Here is a 20,657-nt window from a genome sequence, read left to right on the forward strand (position 1 = left end):
CAGTCGGAGATTGTCCAAGTCGAAACACGTTCACAATCACAATTGGTGGGATCATTTCTGGAACATTCAATGTCCTGGCCAACATTTGCGTACTAAACATTCTGGAAAGCTTTCGGGAAACTGTACAGGTTTCATTAGATTGGAACATTTACAACGAAACATTTGCTAATTAGCACTTAACACAAAGTTGAGCTGAGGCAGACGGGAAAGCCGTTTGTATTGTAGGTTTCGAGTGAACCAATACATTGGACAAAATTTAATTTTTAACGTTAGTTCATCCAAAGGTTTTGGTGTATTTCACTCAAAACTGTTTAAAGAAAAGTCTGGGGATAAGTCATTACACTTCATCATCTGGGAATCAGGAATGTCACTCATTAAGTGAAATAATTCTATTAATATCTGTATCAAACATCAAGTCCATCTGGTAGTCACTGGATAGACGTGATATCTGCCCTCATAATGGGGTAGAGAGAAAACATCAGGAAGATTACCAAAGTCAGGAGGCTTCATTTCTCGAAGGACAATGAAGGCCTTCACAAAATTTCATGGCAAAATGATCTGATAATTGCTCAGATATTTTATGTCTGGAGAAAAGTATTGCACGCACTGACCGATCAACGCAATCCTCCTAAAGCCAATCTGCTACTACGGATAGAAAAGTTAGACTATATACCCTCCAAAAAGAAAATGAAAAATTGGCCCTTTCACCAAAGTAATTATCATACATTCCCAAGATTTTCCACTCCATCCGTGCAAGCTCAGTCCAACTGTAACTGAAGTTATCCGCCACACACACACACACAAAAAACAATTTCCTGTCAATACATATCAACCACTGTAATAGGAACTGCAGCAGAGCTATTCTTTCGGGTTTAGCGAGCCTCATATTTTTGGGCGTTTGAAGGCTGGCAGGCAGGCGGGCAGAGTGGTGTGCTGATGTGTTGACGTATCGGTGGGAGGAAGGAAGAGGCAGCTGCTGTTCATCTCCACGAGAGAGAGAGGAAGACCACTCGGAGAGGATGAGTGGAGCGGGGCCTTTCAGAGGATCTCTGAGTCAGAGCGAGTGGGGAGGCATCGGGATATTATTAGGGAGGTGTGCCTGCTGCCCCGGCTATTATTGCAGAGATAAATGGTTGCGCTACTTTGGACCAAAGACGCACCTGCCCTGCGTTGTTTCATCAGGTGTGAGACGTAGGAGAGACTTGATGCTGTAAAAACCCTATAATTGCCGTCAGATTACAGGCCCTGATGGCAGTTGTTGTGAAGGAGGACAAAGGTGATCGGGATGATGAAGCGTGTTCACCGCAGAGCACAAAGACGGAGAAACGGTGGACATGGATCTTTGTTTAACATTCACTGCTGTTAATTCTGTTATCTCCTCGTCTTCAGGTACATTTTTAGTAACGTGAAACAGTTACAACATAAAGACTTTTTCCATATTAATATATATATATATATACTCTTTTGAATTCCTCCGCCGGCTTGAGTCTCGACAAATTCCGTATTATCTCAAGTGAAACAGCCACGCTGCACTTAATCTCTAGTTTAAATGCACTTAAATAAATGATTGAATGTATAGCCGCAGCAGCCCGAAATGTCACTGATGAGCTCCTTTTTGAAGCTTTGTGTAAAACATAAAAGGCAGGAGCGAAAATGTTAATGAATTGTCTGAGGAGTAAGAAGATCAGAGGGAACCAAACGAATTTCATATCACACCTAAAGACCTGGCATTTAATTAAAGTGGCCCTGGAAAGAAAAAAATGTCTGCCTGGTTGGCTGACAACAGTTTCTCTTGAAGCAAATTAAAGAAATCAATTACTGCCGTGCGAGAGTGTCATGCCGGCGCACTGAAGCCCCACACCGCCACAATGAGACGCCAGGCCAAAGGGAGAGGAGGAGGAGGAGGAGGGCGCCTCCTCCTCCTCCTCTGTGCCACATCTGACTGAGGCTCGGCTGCAGAGTTTATCACGTCAACCTGTTACAGGCAACGGAGCCCGAAAGGGCCCACGCGCTGGAATGAAACCGCAAATCAGCCGAGCTGCCTCCGCAAAAAAAGAGCCTGAGCCTCCTCCACTCTGCTCCGGGTTCTTACTCATCCTGCCTCACCTCCACTCTCACAAGCTGGGGGGGTTAAAGACATTTCAAACGTATAATAATAATAATAATGGGACCGTGTTTTAATATACTGCACATTGCAGAATTGCAAATGTGTTTGTTTTTTCTTTGTGTGTTGTTGTCCGTGCAGGTCAGGGAGAGACGTCCACTACCGTCAAATTATTTGTATGAACTATCGAAGTCCAGCACAACAAATTTGCCATGAAATTCATGGAGAACATTCGTGCATGGACGAACCTTGGATTAGTTCCACCATCAGGAAAAACCTGTACATTTCAAGTTACTGGTGATGCTCAGCATTATAGTTGCGCTATATAGTTTTTTTTTTCATTTCATTAGGTGTAATAACCCCGGCAGCCTGAAGGTGATGCTGTGTAGCGATGCTTTGGTCTCTTGTTCTAAAACAGAAGGTATGTCTGGCATTATTACATAACGTATTTTCTGTTCCCATTAAAATGTGAATGCTTTATGAATTAGCTTATTGTAGTCTACATTTTTTTCAACATTTAATTTCACGTTATTTAGCTTCTATTCGATTTTATCATAATTAATTATTCATATTGATTTGCTGTTATGCAATTGTTGTACTCGTTCTTTTAAATTTGTATTTACTGTTTTTACACAATGTTGTCCTCTTTTATTTCTTACGTGATTTATTAGTGTAAATGCGTTTTTGCTAACAGCCCCTGAGAATCCTATGTCTTCTTTGTCAAAGCACTTTGTAAACCCTGCTATATAAATAAAGTTCATTATTATTACTATTATTATTATTATAAGGCTATAAGTCGTTTTAAAAAGCTGCTCACACATGAATAGAGTTGCATTTCTTTCGAAATCTTGCTAGATCGTTCTGATTTTTAAGTTCAAAACCAAAACGTCATTTATGATACTTTTCTTTATTATTAATTAGCACTAACGTGTGTGGTTGTGGTTATGAAAACCATCAATCAAGATATTCAAGAACGAGAAGTTGAGTATTAACACAAAATGTTGGGTTTCCGTTTAAAATGTCTACATTTATTGCAGCTCATACCGGTTCAGACTCTCATGATTGGTACTTTTCATGTGGTAATCATACGTTGTCTGTCATCTTGGATGATGAGGCCTTTAGATGATTATTAACTACATTTCATGGGTTTTTTTTCCTTCCACATTCAGATTTCCTTCTAAAAAGAAAACTGCCGGAATCTGAGCGTCACTGAAGAACACAGAGAGGAACAGTCGTATTTCACTTTCAGACTTGTGTTCGGAGAGCGAGTCGGGAATTGGTGAAGAGGAAAGCCGACACACTGCAGGCTAACAACTGTTCAGGAGGCTGCCGCCGCCGCACTGGAAAGAGAAAATGATGACATGCTAGTGGCCCGCTGGAGGAAGAGCTGCTGTATTTATAGGAATATATGCTGTCAAAATCCTGCTGTTCAGTTTAATACAGTATGTTACATGCGCTGCGCCGTTCAGCCGGAACTGACTGCCACCCTTTCTAAATGTTAATCTCCTTGTTATCAAATCAAAGTCGACACACACACATAACAGGAGCTGCGCGCTCACGTACGGGCTTTGTCCAAGGGTGGAGAGACGGACCCCCAAGGTCAGCACGAGTATAAATACTCTTTGATGAAGTGCTGACATGGACACTGTCGATTGTTAATGCTGCTAAAAACGAAAAATTAGATGTGAATGAAACAGATTATATTTATTTATTTCCTTTTGAAGGCAGCTTCACCTGTGTGCGCTCGCGATCGTGATGAGTCTCTGACCCTGAGCATCGCGCTGTCATCACACATTTATAACAAGTGGGCGTGTACATCACACACACAATCCCTCGAACCCTCCGTCCTCAGCCTCCGTCAGTTTCTGCTTGGCTGTTTTGACAGGTGTGAACGAGTGCTCTCAGTGCTGCACCAGGAGAATCCCCACCCTCCCTCCTTCATGCCCCCCCTCTGCGCTGCACTTTTCCCCCTTGATAACATTTTTTTTTTCCCGTGAGCCAGGCCTGTTGGAGGCTGTAGTAGGCACTGATCCGCTGTGGATCAGCCACAACATGCCAAATATTGAGGGGGGAAGGGATGCGCAGTATGAATGCTACTGCTAGGGATTAGCCATTAAAGTCTGCACTGAAGAGGTGCTTGGGTATAAAAGGAGCTTTTCGTGTTGGAACAGGACATCTAATGGAGCTTGGGGCGGTGAAGGACACCAGCAAACCAGCAATAACTAACTTTTTGACCCCTTGAGGAGCAGCAGGACACCAGCTGTGTTATGACATATCATTACCTTTTCAATTAGTATCGTGAATCATATCACACCTCCAAAACTGGGGTGTAGAAATGTTTATTCATGTAAATATATATCAACAAAACAATCAGCTTAAAAAATGTGGGCAGGAGATTTGTTCATCATCATGAATGCTGTGTCTGATTTGAAACAGGGGAGGGGAAAGAAATTGCTAACATGATGTTTCCTCGGAACATGTAATTTGCAAATAGGAAGATAACAACACCTCCAGGTGCCGGTGGAGTTTTTCCTGTGGTTTTGAAGTTTTACGCTTGGACTTACTTGCGTGTAACCTGATAATAAGCCATTCATGCATCAAAAGTTTTGTTTTGCTCACAATTCAAAACACATCGATTTCGCCACGCTGGCATGAACTTGATGGTCTACTTCCAGGCACAGCAGGGGAGGGAAGCAGTTTGCCATTCAAACGCCGAGTGAGCAGAATACAGATGCAGTTAAAAATTTATTTCCCTCCTATAAAAGGGGGCTGGTGGTGTTTGTTTTTCTTTTTACGTGTGGCTCCGACTCGTCTCTTTCATCAGAAATTCTGATTTAAGAGTAAGCATTTTATATGCGTAGTGGGAAAACAGTTTGTTTGTCCATGAGTTGAGAGAGTAAGTGGTTTGTTTTTATTAAACTGACATATTTGAAGTATCTCCACCCTCGCAAATATTGTGATACGTAGAAACATTTCGGAATTCAGATATTTAAAAAGGAAAGAAAAACATCATTTTAGAATGTCAAGGGACATTTAGGTCTATCTAACAGAATCCTTCTGTCTGGGCATTTATCTTTTCGATGTTGAGTGTTTGGGTATATATCAGGATTTACTGATGTTCACAGGATTTAAAATTGTAAAAATTGTCCCAAGTGTACAAGATTTATTTATTTTTTAAGCGGAAGCTTTTCTAAAAACACAATACTCTATCTTCCGCCTGGGCAATACCAAGTTCTTGATTTGTGTATCATTATCTCTCTCTCACTGACTAGTTTCTGTTTTCCATCTGCGGGGGGCGCACTGCGACGGTCGTGTGCGAGGCAGCAGGGAGTGCCAAAGGCCAACACCACCTCACTTTCCTTCTTCTAGAAAATGTCTGGAAGTCCCTAGAGAGGATCGGAGAAAGTTTGCTTGCCCCTTATGTTCATTATGAGTGTTTGATAAAGTTCTCATAGCTATATGAGATACGAGACAGCCACTGGTCTCAGCAGTCGGAGACACTCCCGCAAATCTTGCTGACAGTGGACGACGGGCATATAGAGTTAATACGTGAAAAGCTAATGAATATGAATGAGGTAAATGAAAGCTGATGAATGTTATCCCTTATCTCCATAAAGATTAGACAATTCCCTTGAACCTCTGCCAAGGACAAACACAATAAAGAACAAATTTGAAGAGCTTGTCTAGCAATTTGATGGACGGTGATAAGGTTACAGCACAATGCGGTAATATATAATAATATCTGGATAAGAACTGTGAGTATGATCTGAAACACTGAGGAGGCTGCGGTTCATTTTTAACAGAATGTCCATCGTCATGGTCATTGCTACAAAAAAAAGGAAAAGAAATCAATGTAGATTTAAAGGATCTTTTAACAATATCCTGGGGCTAATATACACATTAGAGTTATTAAAATGAATATGACTATTACTGTGGGGGTCTTTTCTTCCCGAGAGACCACTGGTAGCGGACGAAAAGATATATACTCTCATTTTCCTCTTCATTTTCCCGGTGTCAGATCAATCATGCACCATCCCAACTCAAGGTGAAACCCATCAAAGTGTCATTTCCCCCATCGTCAGTGATTCACAAGAACAGACGGGCAGGCAGACAAACAGAAAGACAGCATCAACAAGCGAGTTAGGGGAGGAAACAAACAGCCGCGATGCCCGCAGAGATTAATCTGTTTTACTGGCAATCCTCATGAGCAAAAAAACGGGGGGGAAATTCACTGTGAACACAACTCCCGGCCGTAAAAACCGGCTCATAAACACCAGTGGGGCTGCATGCACTAAAGTGCTGAGATAAAGTCCGTCCAATCTAAGAGATAAGATAAATTGTTGAAACTTTGCTCAGAACGTGTTGGCTGCAGAAACCCCCAGGTGAGAAGCCAAGAGGAAGGTGGTGCTCTTCGTAAATGAGAGTTTCAGCCGGGGGACAGAGTCAATTGAGATCAGTGAAGTGACTGCGGTTCGCCATGATGTGGACCGCCGCAAGTCTCTGCCTCCTCTGGGCCTTCTCCGTCCTCGGAGCGCCGCTGAACCAACAGAGACAGAGGGTGCTGCTGATCTCCTTCGACGGTTTCCGCTGGGACTACGACCGCGATGTCAACACGCCGAACCTCGACAAAATGGCCACGGACGGCGTCAAAGCCCAATATATCACACCTCCTTACCTCACTATCACCAGTCCTACACACTTCACCCTCTTGACAGGTAAAAGTGTTATATTTCCTACAACAGTGCTTCCCAGTTGGCAGGGGATCTGCATATCATGACGGAATAGGAAGCCGCTCTGAGTTTACTCGGCGAGGACAGAAAAGAAGCCACGGGAAAAGGGAATTAGTTGTAATTGAATGTCCCAGAGTCCAACAGCTTTTATAGCTGAGTAAGATGATTATGCTTGGATGACTGAGGGAAGAATTCTCTGCTCCCTTTCTTATTTTGACTCTCAAATCATCAGCGCCAGCTAAAAGAAATTTAACTTCCTTGAAATTAAATTCCTCTAATCTCCGAAGTTGGTCGTAAGACCTTGTCCAAAAGCGTCATGCCACTCAGCCTGTTAAGTTGATAGAATTTTTTAATGTGAATGTGCCACGCTATGAATATTGAGTGCAAGCGGACTGACAAGTGATTCTCTTCTGCAGGCCGCTACGTGGAGAATCACGGGGTAATCCACAACATGTGGTTCAACACCACCACCTTGGAGAAGAAGCCGTACTATCAGACTCAGTTTGTGAATGAGTGGTGGGACAATGGCACTCTGCCTATCTGGATCACAGCGCAGAGACAGGTCTGTGCAGCACAATTTCCATCTTATCTCCAAGAGACTGTTTTGCCGTTTACAGCCCTGAAACCATTTCTCTCGACAAAACAACTCTGAAATCCTGCTGAATGGCTTCAGGTAGATCTGCTTGGTCAGACTGCAAATGATTTTGCAGGTGTGGTGTTAATGCAGAAAAACTGCTGCTGAAGGTTGTCTTAAAAAAAAGAAATCCACTGATTTGATTTCCTTGTAGGTTGTCTAGTGCTGTGTTCACACAAACTGGAAGCAAGTTTTTGGGTTGCGTTACTCACGTGAGTTTGGCCACAGGATCGCTTGTGCTGATCCGCGCTATTCACGCAAATAAACACAACTCGCATATATTCACCCGTTTTCCTTCCACTTCCTGTTTAATGCAAAAAAAGTCAGACAGGAGTGCCAATGGGAAAGCCACACAAAGCGGTGGTGCTACCTGGGGCTAAAGCAAATTAGTGTCCTAATTCCTCGCCAAGGCCTCTCCTTCTTCACTCGGTCACGATACAAACAGCAACTCGTGTAACAATAGTTTTATCCTCCATTTCTTATACAATGCCAGGACGTCGGACACTAATTGGCTTTCGCACCAACGTCCCATGCAAGTATTTCAACTAGAGCGGTTGAAGCTAATAACACAAATACATGCCGTCAACACTCGTCTTTGCATTGACTTTGTGTCGCGCAAAAAAATTGTGTCACGTTTGGTGTGATAAGATGAACAGATGAATTCTTGCCAATGCTTTTGTAGAAATGTTTTTGCAAGAGCGATGTTCATGTGTCCTCTTTGTTCCCCCCCAAACTTTCAAGGGCCTGAAAACTGGGTCTCTTCACTTTCCTGGCACCGCTTCCAGTTACCAGGGACAAGTTGCTATGGTGCGGGAAGTTGAGCCAGTGCTTTACAACTACAAGAACGAGACTGAGTGGCAAGAGAACACAGACAAGGTGATGGGCTGGTTCGGACACCAGGATCTGGACTTTGTGTCCATGTACTTTGGCGAGCCGGACGGCACGGGCCACAAATACGGCCCCGACTCCCCCGAGCGTCGGGAGATGGTCAAGCAAGTTGACAGAACTGTCGGCTACATCCGACAGTCGGCTGAGCGACACGGCCTGACCGACCGCCTAAACATCATCATCACAGCGGACCACGGCATGAGCAGCGTGTACCGCAACGGTCTGGTGAAAGAGATCACCCTGTCCAAAATCCCAGGCTTCTCGTTCCGTGACCTGTCGTTTCACCTGGTGGATTACGGCCCCGCCGGGATGCTCTTGCCAAAGCCAGGCAAGCTGGAGAAGGTTTATGGTGCCTTGAAGGGCGCCCATCCGCACCTCCATGTTTACAGGAAGGAGGAGATGCCACAGCGCCTCCACTTTGCCAAAAACAATCGTATCCTCCCCATCGTTTTATGGGCCGACCCTGGATACGTCATCAATGGGGTGCGTTGACCAGATTCAATTTAAATTTTTTCTTTTGGTATCACTCCTGTTTACGAATTCGGATGTTACACAGACCTGTAAGAAAGAAGGCAAGACTTCTTCAAAAATACAACTGTTAAGCCATATATAGTCACTAAGTGATCAGACAGACAACTCTTATCTTCTCCGATATACCGGATGTAGGTTTGGTCAAAAATTTAACATGCTGGGAAGTTTAAAACCACAGAGAGAAGTTTTGATCCGCTGCAAATTACACTTTAAAGTAAACAGTAACCTCACGTTGTCACGTGCGTCCACTAACATACTACTGAGACCCCAGATAACGAAAGCTGCTGCCACACTTGCATTTCATGCTGTCGTGGTGTTTTTAGCAGCAATCAGTAATTCATGTAATTAGGGCCTACTCAACTGGTTATAGGGGAATAAAATGACAAGCACTGATACACTGATACAGATAAATAGCCAGGAGAACAATCCTAAAAATGCCCGCGCTGGAAATCTTTCTGTGCTTGCCGAGATTTAAATCTAAGATTTTGAAATATGAAATCAATCATCTTGTTTTAAAAGTTATTCACCTGTTTCTATCTTTGAATTCATGGTATATTCCATGAATTGATCATGAATGTGTCTTATTTCAAGATTTCTTGCCAAGTAATATTCTCTTAATGCATGGACAGATAATTTCACTTGTATTATTTTTTTCTCCTGTTATGGCTTTGCGTTTGTTTGCAGTGTGCTGATTCTACAAATACCCTCAGAAACAGTGAAAATAACCTGTTGCCTTCCGCTCGCCGTGTAAATGGTGAAACTGGACTTTTAACTAGAAACAAGGCGTTAACATCTAATCTCAGCACATTACAATTTTAATCAAGTGAATTTGCATGTCCTTGGGATAATCCAGGCCTGGCTGGTGACATGCAGCGCTCTCAAACTGCTTCACGAAGCCATTCACGCCTCAAAATTCACAATTAGCATTTTTCACTCGGCTCCACAGTCGCTCCCGCTGTGCAAGTAACTTTGTAATTGCCTGCGTTAGTCAGTACATCGAAGCATCAAATCATAACTAAACTTAAAGGGTAAATTACTCAAATCATGAAATGTATTTCATATGCTGACGATGAGGAAAAACAATCAGTCCTGTGAAATCTACTGATGGAATTGGTCATCTAAAGGTCTTGTGACCGAACACGATCACGACTGCATTATCTGACTTATTGATCTCGCTCTTTATGGCCCCTTACAGTTTGATCCCAGAGTGGGAAGAGCATGTTGAGACCCTTACATAAGCAAAGATAACAGGGTTTTCGAGATAGTGATGTTTACATCACAGTTCGTTTAAGTGAGCTTGACATGTACTACAAAATTAGAAGGAGAATTTTGTGTCTCTTGTGGACATTTTAAGAGACACTTTCATCAGTTGATAGTTGTCACTAAGAAAAGAGAGGGCGTCAATTCTACACTATGGAATCGTCTCTTTCACCTGGCTAATACCTCCCTCTGCTGACTAAATGAGAGAAGCCTGAGATGTGTTATTTCTGAGAGTTAACCGGGTCATACTAGGTGTTTCACCGTCCCCGTGTGTCCCCCTGCAGTATTTCCCGGTGCAGTTCCACAAGGGAGAGCACGGCTTCGACAACCAAGATATGGACATGAAGCCTTTCTTCAGGGCGGTGGGTCCGGCTTTTCACAAGGACCTGGAGGTGGGACCTTTTGAGAGTGTACACATCTACTCTCTGATGTGCCACATCCTGGGCATCCAGCCGGAGGTCAACGACGGACACCTGAGCGCCACCGAGCGCATGCTGGTTACCAGCGCCGCTGTTCAGGGTGAGTTTGTATCAGACTAATGAGCCTCTCTCCCAGCTGCCCTCAAAACTGTGTCACTCCAACACCTGCTCCTTCATTACCCGGCCCTTCATCCATCATCTCCAACACTATATCGTACGTCCATATCAGATGTGGAGCTACTGGAGGTTGAAACTAGAATGGAGATCTGGCAGCGGTCGCAGTAAATTCAGAGAAATTTTAAGAAAGGAAGTTTAAAAATTAGGTTCGTCTGCTGCCTGGAAACATGCTTAGAATGTAGCTCCGATGGTACGAATACAGCTCTTTCATTGGTCTCAGCGTATTACGTTTTTATATCTTTCCTATATTATTATTTTCTTCTTTTAAGCAGTCTGATTGAGCTTTTAGCAACAAAAGTACTTGGACAGTTGTAATGTAAATACATCTGGACAACAATGCCCCTCTATGGTACAGAGCATTATGATATATCAGACTTTTAATATCCAGACAACACTTTTTCCTCAAATAGAAAGAAAATTTGGGATTTTGTTTTGACGAAAAGAAAATCAAATGATATCACCAGGCTCATTATTTACGTCAAAAACAATCTCAAGCATCTACGATGTTGCTGGTTTTACTGGGATGAAATAATCCTCAGATAACAACCACATGTAGTCCATCTCTGATATGACTTGTTTTTAACGTCTTGATTTTGTAGTAGGTTGAACTCAGAAATCAATTTGTATGATTGTTAATACTATGACAACAAAATCTGACTATAAGAATCAGCTTTTGAAGAGCAACCTGAGGTTTAAGTCACCATATGTTTCCTTAAGTATGGAAGTATAACTTTTAGGTACTTCTACTTAATTTGAGTGTTTACAGTTTAATCTAGTACATATCTAAGGTTTTTTTTCCTGATTTCCCCCCAAAGAGTATTGACAATTTTAAATGTCTTGTTTTTTTAAACACTACAGTTTGTTGACGAGCAGACTTCAGAACAGACAAGACTTGGGCACACGGCCACTAAGTAGTCATTGGACAAAATGTTATAGCAGTTATTATAGCGCCATCGTGTGGTTCATGGAGTTCAGTGCTTGAGTAGAGGCAGTATTTTGGAAGGTGTATGTTTTGCGGTTATTTTTTTTTCAAGGTATATTGTAGGGAAGAAGCAGAAAAAATCGGCATCAACCAAAAGCAAAACCTTAAAAATGTGAACGTGTTCTTCTGTCTTTCAGATCAAAATGTGCATATCTTGCAAAACGTCTTCACTGGACTCGCTGCGGTGGCTGGATTTCTAGTTGTAGTTTTTGTCGTGATTACATCCCACAAATTACTGAAGAGAAAACGCAAGGATAAAAAGTAATGACGTGTTTTGATGAGTCATTTCAAGACCATTATCATACAGAATATTTCAGGAATATTTTTTAATGGATTTGTACCTGTTCTTCTGTTTGTTTGTTTTTTCAGATCGGGAAGTTCGGAAGATCTTCCAGAAAAGGAAAACACAAATCAAGCTTCATTTTGATCATCGCACAAACAAAAACAAGAACGTGATTCTACTAAAAATCACAAACAAGTATTTGTGGACCTGATTCATTCTAATCCTGTGAGGAAAGGAACCATTATACAAATTATTAATTTGGTTCAAAACAAACGATTTGTAAAAATCAACACAATAGAAATATTAAATAATAAAATAAAAAAAACTCCTAGGCTCACTTTGTGTTTATTTTTATTTTGCTTAGTACTTTGTTGTTGCAGAGTAAATCAGGTTCTTACTGTACGTATGTAATATCTGTTTTACAACATGTTGTATTTAAAATGTCTGAATTAATAAAATTTATTTACCTGAACCCATTTTACTGAAGGTTGTTAAGTTGTTTTAAAACTGGGATTTAGAGCAATTGTTTATCTAGTAATTCATATGATGTAAAAAAACAAGTAAAATCAAATAGCATCATGAAAATAATTGTAATAATTTAATATAGAAGTTGAAAGTATGTTATTAAATCCGATATGATTTATCTGAATATATCACGACCATATGTCTCTACGTCATGTTTTGCTGAACGACGGTGCCTGCCGAGGGACATTATTCAGAAGCCTCATTCTCAGTTTGCCCGCCTCTATTCGCATAAAAGCATCAAGTTACGCGCGGTAATACGAAACTTCCGGTTAGAAAGTTTCAAAGTAAAACTGCCCCTTTCCAAATTGGCTTTCATTTCAACTCCCATTAGTTTGTTTCTTTGAGATATTGTAACTTTTAGGCCGAAGGTTTGATTTTGTCTTCATCATAAAGAAAATAATGCACATGGAAAATTATGTAGTGCAGAATGTATGCTTTGACCAATGGATGCAAGTTAATAATAATATTAACTAAGCAAATAAAAAATAGTGAATATATTATTGTTAATGACCATGAAATGCTTCCTATATATATAGATATATATATATATCTATATATCTATATATACATATACACATTTTTTGAAAGACAGACCATTGTTTTAGGAAGCATTTTATGGACATTAACAATAATATATTCACAATTTTACAATTTACATTTTACCTATGACAGAAAAAAATGCTGGTTATCTGGAGAAGAGGAAAAAAGATGATTTTGGCAACAGACTTTTTTTTTTTTTAAATGACAAAAAACAAGATGGCGGTGGCCAAAATGCCAAACTAAGCTGTGGTTGCCACTGTGTTGTAGGGCCACAATGTGATCCCAATGTGATTGGTTGTACAGTAGATACATATTTCTGATTCCATCCTTTCCAAAGATATTCAGTTTACTGTCACTGCAAAAAAAACATAAAATATTCACATTCAAGAAGCGGAAATCAGAGAATATTTGGGGGGGGTGTCATAAAAACTACTTGAACAGATTATTCGATTATTTTTTTCAAGCGTATTTCGGCCATGTATTACTGCACCAACTCGCAGACTTACACTGCATCCTCTTCTCCTCCAAACTCCGTTAAATGACATCGCTGATCACCATCTCCATAAGGACACATGAACCATGCATAAGTAACTCGTACCATCCCAACTTCAAAACCACTGAACTGTCCCTTTAACCGCGTGGCCTCCCTTCTATTGTGAAGGCGCGACTCCGCACATCCGGGTGCGGCTCGTGCGCAATTGCGCGCAGCTGCGCGCGACGCGAGCGCCCTCGCCTCCTGCGGTAATAAAGGCTTCTCATTCGTGGCGAGCAGCAGCAGGCAGACATGGAGGAGCTGAGCGCCGTGGGCGAGCAGGTCTTCGACGCGGAATGCATCTTGAACAAACGGCTGAAAAAGGTGAGAAGCAAATGTTTCTGGTCCATCCGCGCGCCGCTTCACCTTCTCCCGCCCGACGGCGTGTTCACTAAGATTCTTCTTCTTCTTGTGCCGCTTCTCGTCCAGGGAAAGTTGGAGTTCCTCGTCAAGTGGAGGGGATGGTCGTCCAAGTGAGTAGGAAACAATGAAAACAACAACAACGGCGCGTCGCTTGTTGCCTCTCTGGCTGAACTGTTGCCGACATCTCCCTCTCTCTCTCTCTCTCTCCCTCTCTCTCTCTCTCTCTCTCTCTCTCTCTCTCTTCTTCTTCTTTTGTTCAAACCACATCATCGACGGACAGTTGCTTCAGACACTTTCGCCAAATTCTGCCTCTGAGTTTGATTTCTTTTGTTCATTTACACCTCAACAATTTTTGGGGGAAACAGAAAAAACAGACGATACTTTTTAGGGGGGGGTCACTTTTTTCCCAAAAAAATTTTGACCGTTTTTTCTCTCAGATCGTCGCGATGAGGAATTAATTAATAATCGCGTATGTTTTGGTTTTTTTGCCTCGAAAATCATCGCTGACGGAACATCTGCGGCGACTTTTGATCTTTTGATTTATGGCCACTTCACGTCGGGATGATTAATTACAACAAAGTGTTGGGTCTTTTTTTTCTTCCATATTTTTTTAATCAGCATCTCCGCTGCTGCTGCTTGTGAAGCTTCACTTCACTAATCCACCATCAATGCAACACGGTTGTGCCTGCCAGCTCCATGGCTTTCTGTTAGGACCCACATCCTTTGTGTGCGTGTGTGTGTGTGTGTGTGTGTAGGGGAAAGGGGTGGGGGTTGATCAGAACAGGCCTTTCAGCCACAAGTGATGAGGAAGAGAAAAAAGGTCATTACACGTGCGCGTATAGTTCAGATCACTTGAAGAATAAAAAGAAGCTGAGCACCGTCGGTCCTTCGTGGTGATGTAGCGGTGCAACAAAACTGCAAAACAAAGTTGTATGATTGTTTTTGTTTATGGGACGGGCGAAGCAGCAACCGTGTTATTTTCCCGACTTCCCATGAACGTCACAGCACAAATGCTTCATCTTCCTTCCTGGTTTCGTTGTGATTTGTTGAACAATTGGCGCTTTTTTTCCCCCTCCACCACAACTGAGTTTATTGTAAAAAGGAAGGAAAGAAAGGAAGTGTCCCTGCTCAATGTAAGAAGCCTGGTGGGACATTTCTCTCCACTTGTTATGGTTCATAATTATTCAAAAGTGATATTAGTGACTTTTTTTGTCCCTTCGGCATAATCTGGGGGATATAATTATTCGAGTGTGTGTCCGCCCTATGATCGCTTCATGTCTGGAGCAGAACTGAAAAACCATCAGAGAATTCTTTCGTGAAACTTTAATATTACTACTTCAGGTTGCTGCGGCAGCGGAAAGTGATTTTCTCCTTCGAGTTTTGCGGGAGTCGGGGGGGAATAAGTCATCTCCTGATCACTCTTGTTTATAGCCGTGCTGCACCGAACTCATCTTTTTGTCGGTGTAATGCGAAGCAAACCCTAGATCTGAAGTATCATCACTGCTGAGGCTGCAGGATACATTTAATCTCACAGGAGCTTATAGTTTGCCGCTTTATTTTGACTAACGCTGACGCGTAAACTCTCTTTTTTTCGTCAAATTTCTGTCAGACACAACAGCTGGGAGCCCCAAGAAAACATCCTGGACCCAAGACTGTTGGCTGCATTCAACAAGAAGTGAGTCACATACCACTGGCCGGTCTGTGCATTGACTCTAAAATGAGTTTTCTAACAAACAACAATCTTGCGCAAAATAGACTAGTTGTATTTTTAGCCTTGGTCTTGATTTCTTCTCATCAGGAAGTAAAATAATTCATAAACTAAGTGTTACACAATAGATGATTTTCATTAATCTCATTTTGAGAATTTGTCAACTTGCGTCTTACAGGGAGCAAGAGAAGGAGCTGCTGTTGCGTAACAAAGGGAAGCGGCCCAGAGGAAGACCGCGGAAAATCCCAGTGAGTACAATATAAACTACGCCCAACGTCCTTTTTTATGTGAGTTCAGCACACTTCAGTATCTAATGTTCGCTCCTCGATTTAGGAAAATGTGCCCGAAGCTACAAAATCAAGCAGCTCTTCATCTGGCTCGTCGTCATCGTCTTCCGACTCCTCGTCCTCGTGCTCGTCCTCTACGTCTTCATCAGAAGAGGATGACGAAGATGGCGGCGATGTTCAGCAGGCCGCCCCGAGCATCAGAACGCGAGAGCTTCATCCTGTCCCGCAGAAGAAGGCGCAGATCGTCGTGGCAAAACCGGAGCCCCCGAAGAAGCGGAGCAGGAAACCTCTGTCCCCCGAGGTGAAGGAATTTCAACAGAACAAGGCCCCTCGGAAAATCCTGAAGACGTCCAAAGATGCCGATCTTCCGGGAGCGATCAAAAAGCCTGTTCACCCGGCAAGCTTCACCTTCATGGGTTTCCACCGGGGCTCGCCGAGGGACACGGCGGGCAGTCATAACAGGGGCTCTCTGACCCAGGGTGGGGCCGTTAAAAACTCCCCGGGCTCTGTGGGATCTGGCAGGTCAGTCCAACCTGCCTCCCTCGCTCTGAACAAATCCAGCCAGAGCAGGAATGTCTCTGATGGCAAACTGTCCGTCTCCGGCATGAGCGGCGGAACGAGCCTGGATTTGAACACAGCCGCTGGTAAATCAAAAGGGGTGGCGGCGTTGAATTTGAATACATCCAAACACCCCATTCAGGGAACCACTCAGCACACCCTGAGTTCCCCCAATGGACAAAAGAAACCCCAGGGCCCTGTGTCAGCACTGCAGCGGATGCCCAATACCAAAGCAGTGGCGTCTGTACCATCCAAGAACGCCTCCGCCATTCAGGGTTCTGTCCCTCAGCCGCTCAACCTTCAGAACAAATCGGCGCAAGGCAAGGATGCCCCCGGAAACGGCACCACGCCAGCGTCGGGCCTGAGAAACGCAACACACCCAGCGAGGAAAACTACCGTCACGCAAAATCAGGAGTACAATCCGCCGAAGAGTCCGGCGATCGCCGGAAGACTGCAGACCAGAAAGAACCCTCCGGGAGCAGACAAGGTCAAGGAGGCGACGGAAATCCAGTCCTCTAGAGTCCAGGGCAGACTGGACAAGAGCGGGGTGCATAAAGCCTCCACAGAAGTCCTCAGTCAGCAGGAGAGAGCGGCCTACAAAGACGGCAAGAAGGCCAAGATGACCGACATGAGCACAGGCGAAGAGGAGAGCAGCTCGGACTCGGACCAGGACCAGGATTCTCCCTACGCCGGCGAGGATCGCTCGCTGAACCCGAACCAGGACTGGAAGCCCACGCGCAGCCTGATAGAGCACGTGTTTGTGACGGACGTCACCGCTAATCTGGTGACCGTCACGGTGAAGGAGTCGCCGACCAGCGTGGGCTTCTTCAGCCTTCGCAACTACTGATGAAGGAATCGAGACACTGCGAACCAGACGCGCTATGGAGTGGAACCCAAAGGAATTTGGGTTCGTGAAGGAAATGGATTAAAAAAACCTTGTGGCCTGAGTCGATTTGCTTTTTATTTTATTTTCACGAAAAGACTCGTTTTTAGGTTAAAAACAAACGAACTGTACGTCAGTTTTGATTGTAATTATTTATTCGCTTGTGTCTACAAATCTGGGTCTCGTACGATAACCTGAAATCTCAACAAGTCTTCGTAGTCTCACTGTTGTCTACAAAACTGAGTCGTTACCAAGTTGCTGGAGAATCAAGATAAAATAACCCTGGCCCCTGTGCAAGTTTCCGCATCAGTGCGAAATGTTAAAAAATTCACACATCCGCTCATATCGATCTCCTCTGTGTTTGTTTTTATTATAACATACAGCTAAGCAGAAAAGAGGAATGTCCGGGCCAGAGTAATTTGTGGATGGCAGACATTAAGTCATGATATGTTGTGATTCCATACCAATCAATAGTTCACGTAAAACCAGTTTTTAATTATTAGTATAGCATCTTTACTTTTAATGTTTTGTGAATTAGCTACCTCCTGTTTTTATTCACCATTTGCTGCAAATGTATATTAATTTCTTCCGGGACAGGAAAAAAACCTTTCCCTCCAGGGTAAACCATAATTTTGTGTCCATATAATTTGTTTTTCTGAGCTCTAATGTATTAAGTTCTCATTGCTGTATAAAACCTGTGTTAGTACCAGGAAGCTGACAAACTCCCCTCAGAACTGGACCCGAGTTGCACCACTGCGTTCGCCCCGAAAAGTCACTGGTCTATCGGCGCAGTTTTGCCAAATGACGCGTGTCTGGATAGTTTGGATACGGTATCTTGGCTCCTCCCTGGTGCTCAGATAAGACTCTGCTCAGGCTGAGGTTTGCGCCTCTTCTGCCTTTTGCATCAACCCTCCCTGTTCCTTCGACGAGGTATACACCAGCAACTTTAATCTGATGTGACATGTAATTAATACGGACAAAAAAAAACATAGAATAAGTGCTTGTGTGTTGACACGGCTGGATGATCACGGGGCAGTTTATCTGTCAAAGCCTCCCGCGAGCCCCTGAGATTTGCCAAAGGCAACTGCTTTCAGAGAGGGAAGTGGGGAGGAGAGGAAAAAAAAGGGTTGGGTGTGAACAAAGCCTGACAATAAACCTCTAAGCTTCGTTTGTCCCAGACCAGGAAACACCAGATTTTCATCGTCTCCGTCGCTGCTGGTCTTTGAGAATGTCAAGTTCTGAAATACCAGATTTTATTCGGGGGGTTTTTTTGTTTGTTGTTGTTTTGTTTTTTCTTTCTTGCAGCTGCAGGCGTCTCGTTTTCACCCGCCTGCATCATGGTGGTTCAGGAGCTGCAGGCCCAGCCTCCGAGCGCGGAGGAAGAACAAAAAAAAGGTCTTTATCTGATGTAACGGAAAAGAAAAACCACAAACAATGTGCGCTACTTTCTGCTCCCTCGAGAGGAGTTTGGCAACAAAGCACTTCGACTGAACTCTTCTGTCTAATCCTGCTCTGCAGGCTGTGCCTTTCTTTTCGCTCAAAGACTAAAACACAAAAGGCATTACCCCAAAGATAGCTAGAATTTCAGGTTGTTCAATAAAGGAGTTTCCCCCCTAGAGCATATAGCATGGAGACTGTACCCTTTTTTTGTCTTTCTTATCCACGTTTGTTTTGAAGCCCGGCTGGAAGACATATCGCAAATGTTGAAATATTTTACGCCACTTTTTGAAAGAGCAAAAAGTGGTTTAGGTTCAGGTTATAAAGAAGTACTTTCCAGTTAGGAGCAGAAAAAAAACACCCCTCGCTAGAAGGTTTTCTCCTATTACACGTGTCACCGTTTGGAGTGTTTTGTTTCGTCTCGTCGGTTCACCTCAAATACGTCCGGAACAAAACGTTAAGTTTAGGCTCAATAAAATTTGTCATTCATCATCACGACCATATAATAGATTATGGGGTAATGCAAGGTGTTATATGAATTTCTTTCATGCACCTGCTTTTTCAGGAATTAACGTCAAGAAAAAAAATCTTCAGTTACTGTATTTTAATTTCAGATGTACCAACTACATTTCTATTGGCATGTTGTTCTCTTTACACTATATTTATTTCAGGGTTAGGACTCCATCAGCGCCGTCAATCCTCGTTCTGTTGCCACTTGTCAAACTGACTAATAAACGGTACGACCTTAATGTCTGACCTGGGTTTCATCTAACTATTTTTTTATTGAGCAAAAATTCCAAACCCTTGCCGATTCCAGCTTCTCAAAGGGCGACCATGAGCATGTCTGTCTGTATGGCTGCATAATTTGGGGTTCTGGACTAGAGATCAGATTTGATCGGCCGATAAAATTCAGGTGATGTGAGCCTTTCGCAGAATACTTGCCGATGTGAAAAAAAACGTATTTTTACGGAATAAACTGAAGAAAACAAATGTGCTAAATCTATATTTATATTTCACTTGGGGAAAAAAAAAATCTAAATTCAAGTTTTATAAATTTTGATTGTATTTTTGTTTTTATTGTATTTCCACTTGTAGTGTTTCAAATAAAAAGTTTATGATTTAACTAAGCCTCAACTACGTTTATTTGTCATATGGGTTTGATAAATGCCATCTTGGGTATCCTTGTCAATTAGTATATATATTTTGTTTTTTGACAGATATTCTCTGATATTTTACAGACAAATCAATATGTTCAACAAACATATTGATAATATGTCTGGCTTCTTAAAAAAAGATGCCACTGACTTTATAGAGTATGAGACCGACTTATCATGCGGACAGGACAATATTTCATGAAGGGTTCCTGTCAGAAGTCATTAGCACCACTGCTAAAAATAATCATTTTAAAAAAATAATTGAAGGCAAAGTCAGTCACACAACTGCACGATGCATCATGGCCATGTACTGTAACAGCCACTAGATGGTGCTGTTGTACTTGAAGGTGAAGATACTTCAGTTTCTTAATGAACCATCATTACATTGTCTGATTGAAGCTTCCAATTTTATCCACAAAGCAAAGATGTTCTCACTTTAAAAGCTCCTTTTCATATCACAACATTATTTCCTCTGTAATGATCTAGTACAACAACATGAACTCGTATTGAGACATAACAAAACCTATAAACCACATTGTTTTCTATAAACATCAACGACAGGACGTTTGAGTTTTTCTAGAACCACCGTTTCTAATCTCCGAGAGAAAGGCACATGTCCTCGTCGTTTCCACGAAATCCTCATCTGATGAAACCTGCACACG

At 42.6% G+C, this 20,657-nt stretch overlaps 3 protein-coding genes across 3 annotated transcripts in view; 2 read left to right on the forward strand and 1 right to left on the reverse strand.

Annotated features, from left to right (window-relative positions):
• LOC118289488 (RNA binding protein fox-1 homolog 3-like) overlaps positions 1-20,657 on the reverse strand; it is a 451,402-nt gene that overhangs the window by 388,807 nt on the left and 41,938 nt on the right. The window lies entirely within an intron of this gene.
• Positions 6,453-12,484, forward strand: LOC118289487 (ectonucleotide pyrophosphatase/phosphodiesterase family member 7). Its single transcript, XM_035616537.2, has 6 exons — positions 6,453-6,819; positions 7,251-7,396; positions 8,210-8,839; positions 10,432-10,666; positions 11,863-11,986; positions 12,095-12,484. The coding sequence occupies exons 1-6, from the start codon at positions 6,582-6,584 to the stop codon at positions 12,150-12,152; spliced, it is 1,431 nt and encodes a 476-aa protein (XP_035472430.2). The 5' UTR covers positions 6,453-6,581; the 3' UTR covers positions 12,153-12,484.
• Positions 13,758-19,597, forward strand: cbx2 (chromobox homolog 2 (Drosophila Pc class)). Its single transcript, XM_035616536.2, has 5 exons — positions 13,758-13,929; positions 14,035-14,078; positions 15,578-15,643; positions 15,855-15,924; positions 16,010-19,597. Exons 1-5 carry the CDS (start codon positions 13,858-13,860, stop codon positions 17,366-17,368), a joined length of 1,611 nt encoding a protein of 536 aa, XP_035472429.1. The 5' UTR covers positions 13,758-13,857; the 3' UTR covers positions 17,369-19,597.

Source organism: Scophthalmus maximus, chromosome 17 (genome assembly GCF_022379125.1).
Source record: "Scophthalmus maximus strain ysfricsl-2021 chromosome 17, ASM2237912v1, whole genome shotgun sequence".
Classification (NCBI taxonomy): Eukaryota; Metazoa; Chordata; class Actinopteri; order Pleuronectiformes; family Scophthalmidae; genus Scophthalmus; species Scophthalmus maximus.

Coding starts and splice junctions, on each gene's coding strand:
- LOC118289487 (XM_035616537.2), top strand. CDS start 6,582: ATGATGTGGACCGCCGCAAGTCTCTGCCTCCTCTGGGCCTTCTCCGTC. Junction 7,397..8,209: donor GGATCACAGCGCAGAGACAG/GTCTGTGCAGCA, acceptor CAAACTTTCAAG/GGCCTGAAAACTGGGTCTCT. Junction 11,987..12,094: donor AGAAAACGCAAGGATAAAAA/GTAATGACGTGT, acceptor TTGTTTTTTCAG/ATCGGGAAGTTCGGAAGATC.
- cbx2 (XM_035616536.2), top strand. CDS start 13,858: ATGGAGGAGCTGAGCGCCGTGGGCGAGCAGGTCTTCGACGCGGAATGC. Junction 13,930..14,034: donor TGAACAAACGGCTGAAAAAG/GTGAGAAGCAAA, acceptor CTTCTCGTCCAG/GGAAAGTTGGAGTTCCTCGT. Junction 14,079..15,577: donor TGGAGGGGATGGTCGTCCAA/GTGAGTAGGAAA, acceptor AATTTCTGTCAG/ACACAACAGCTGGGAGCCCC.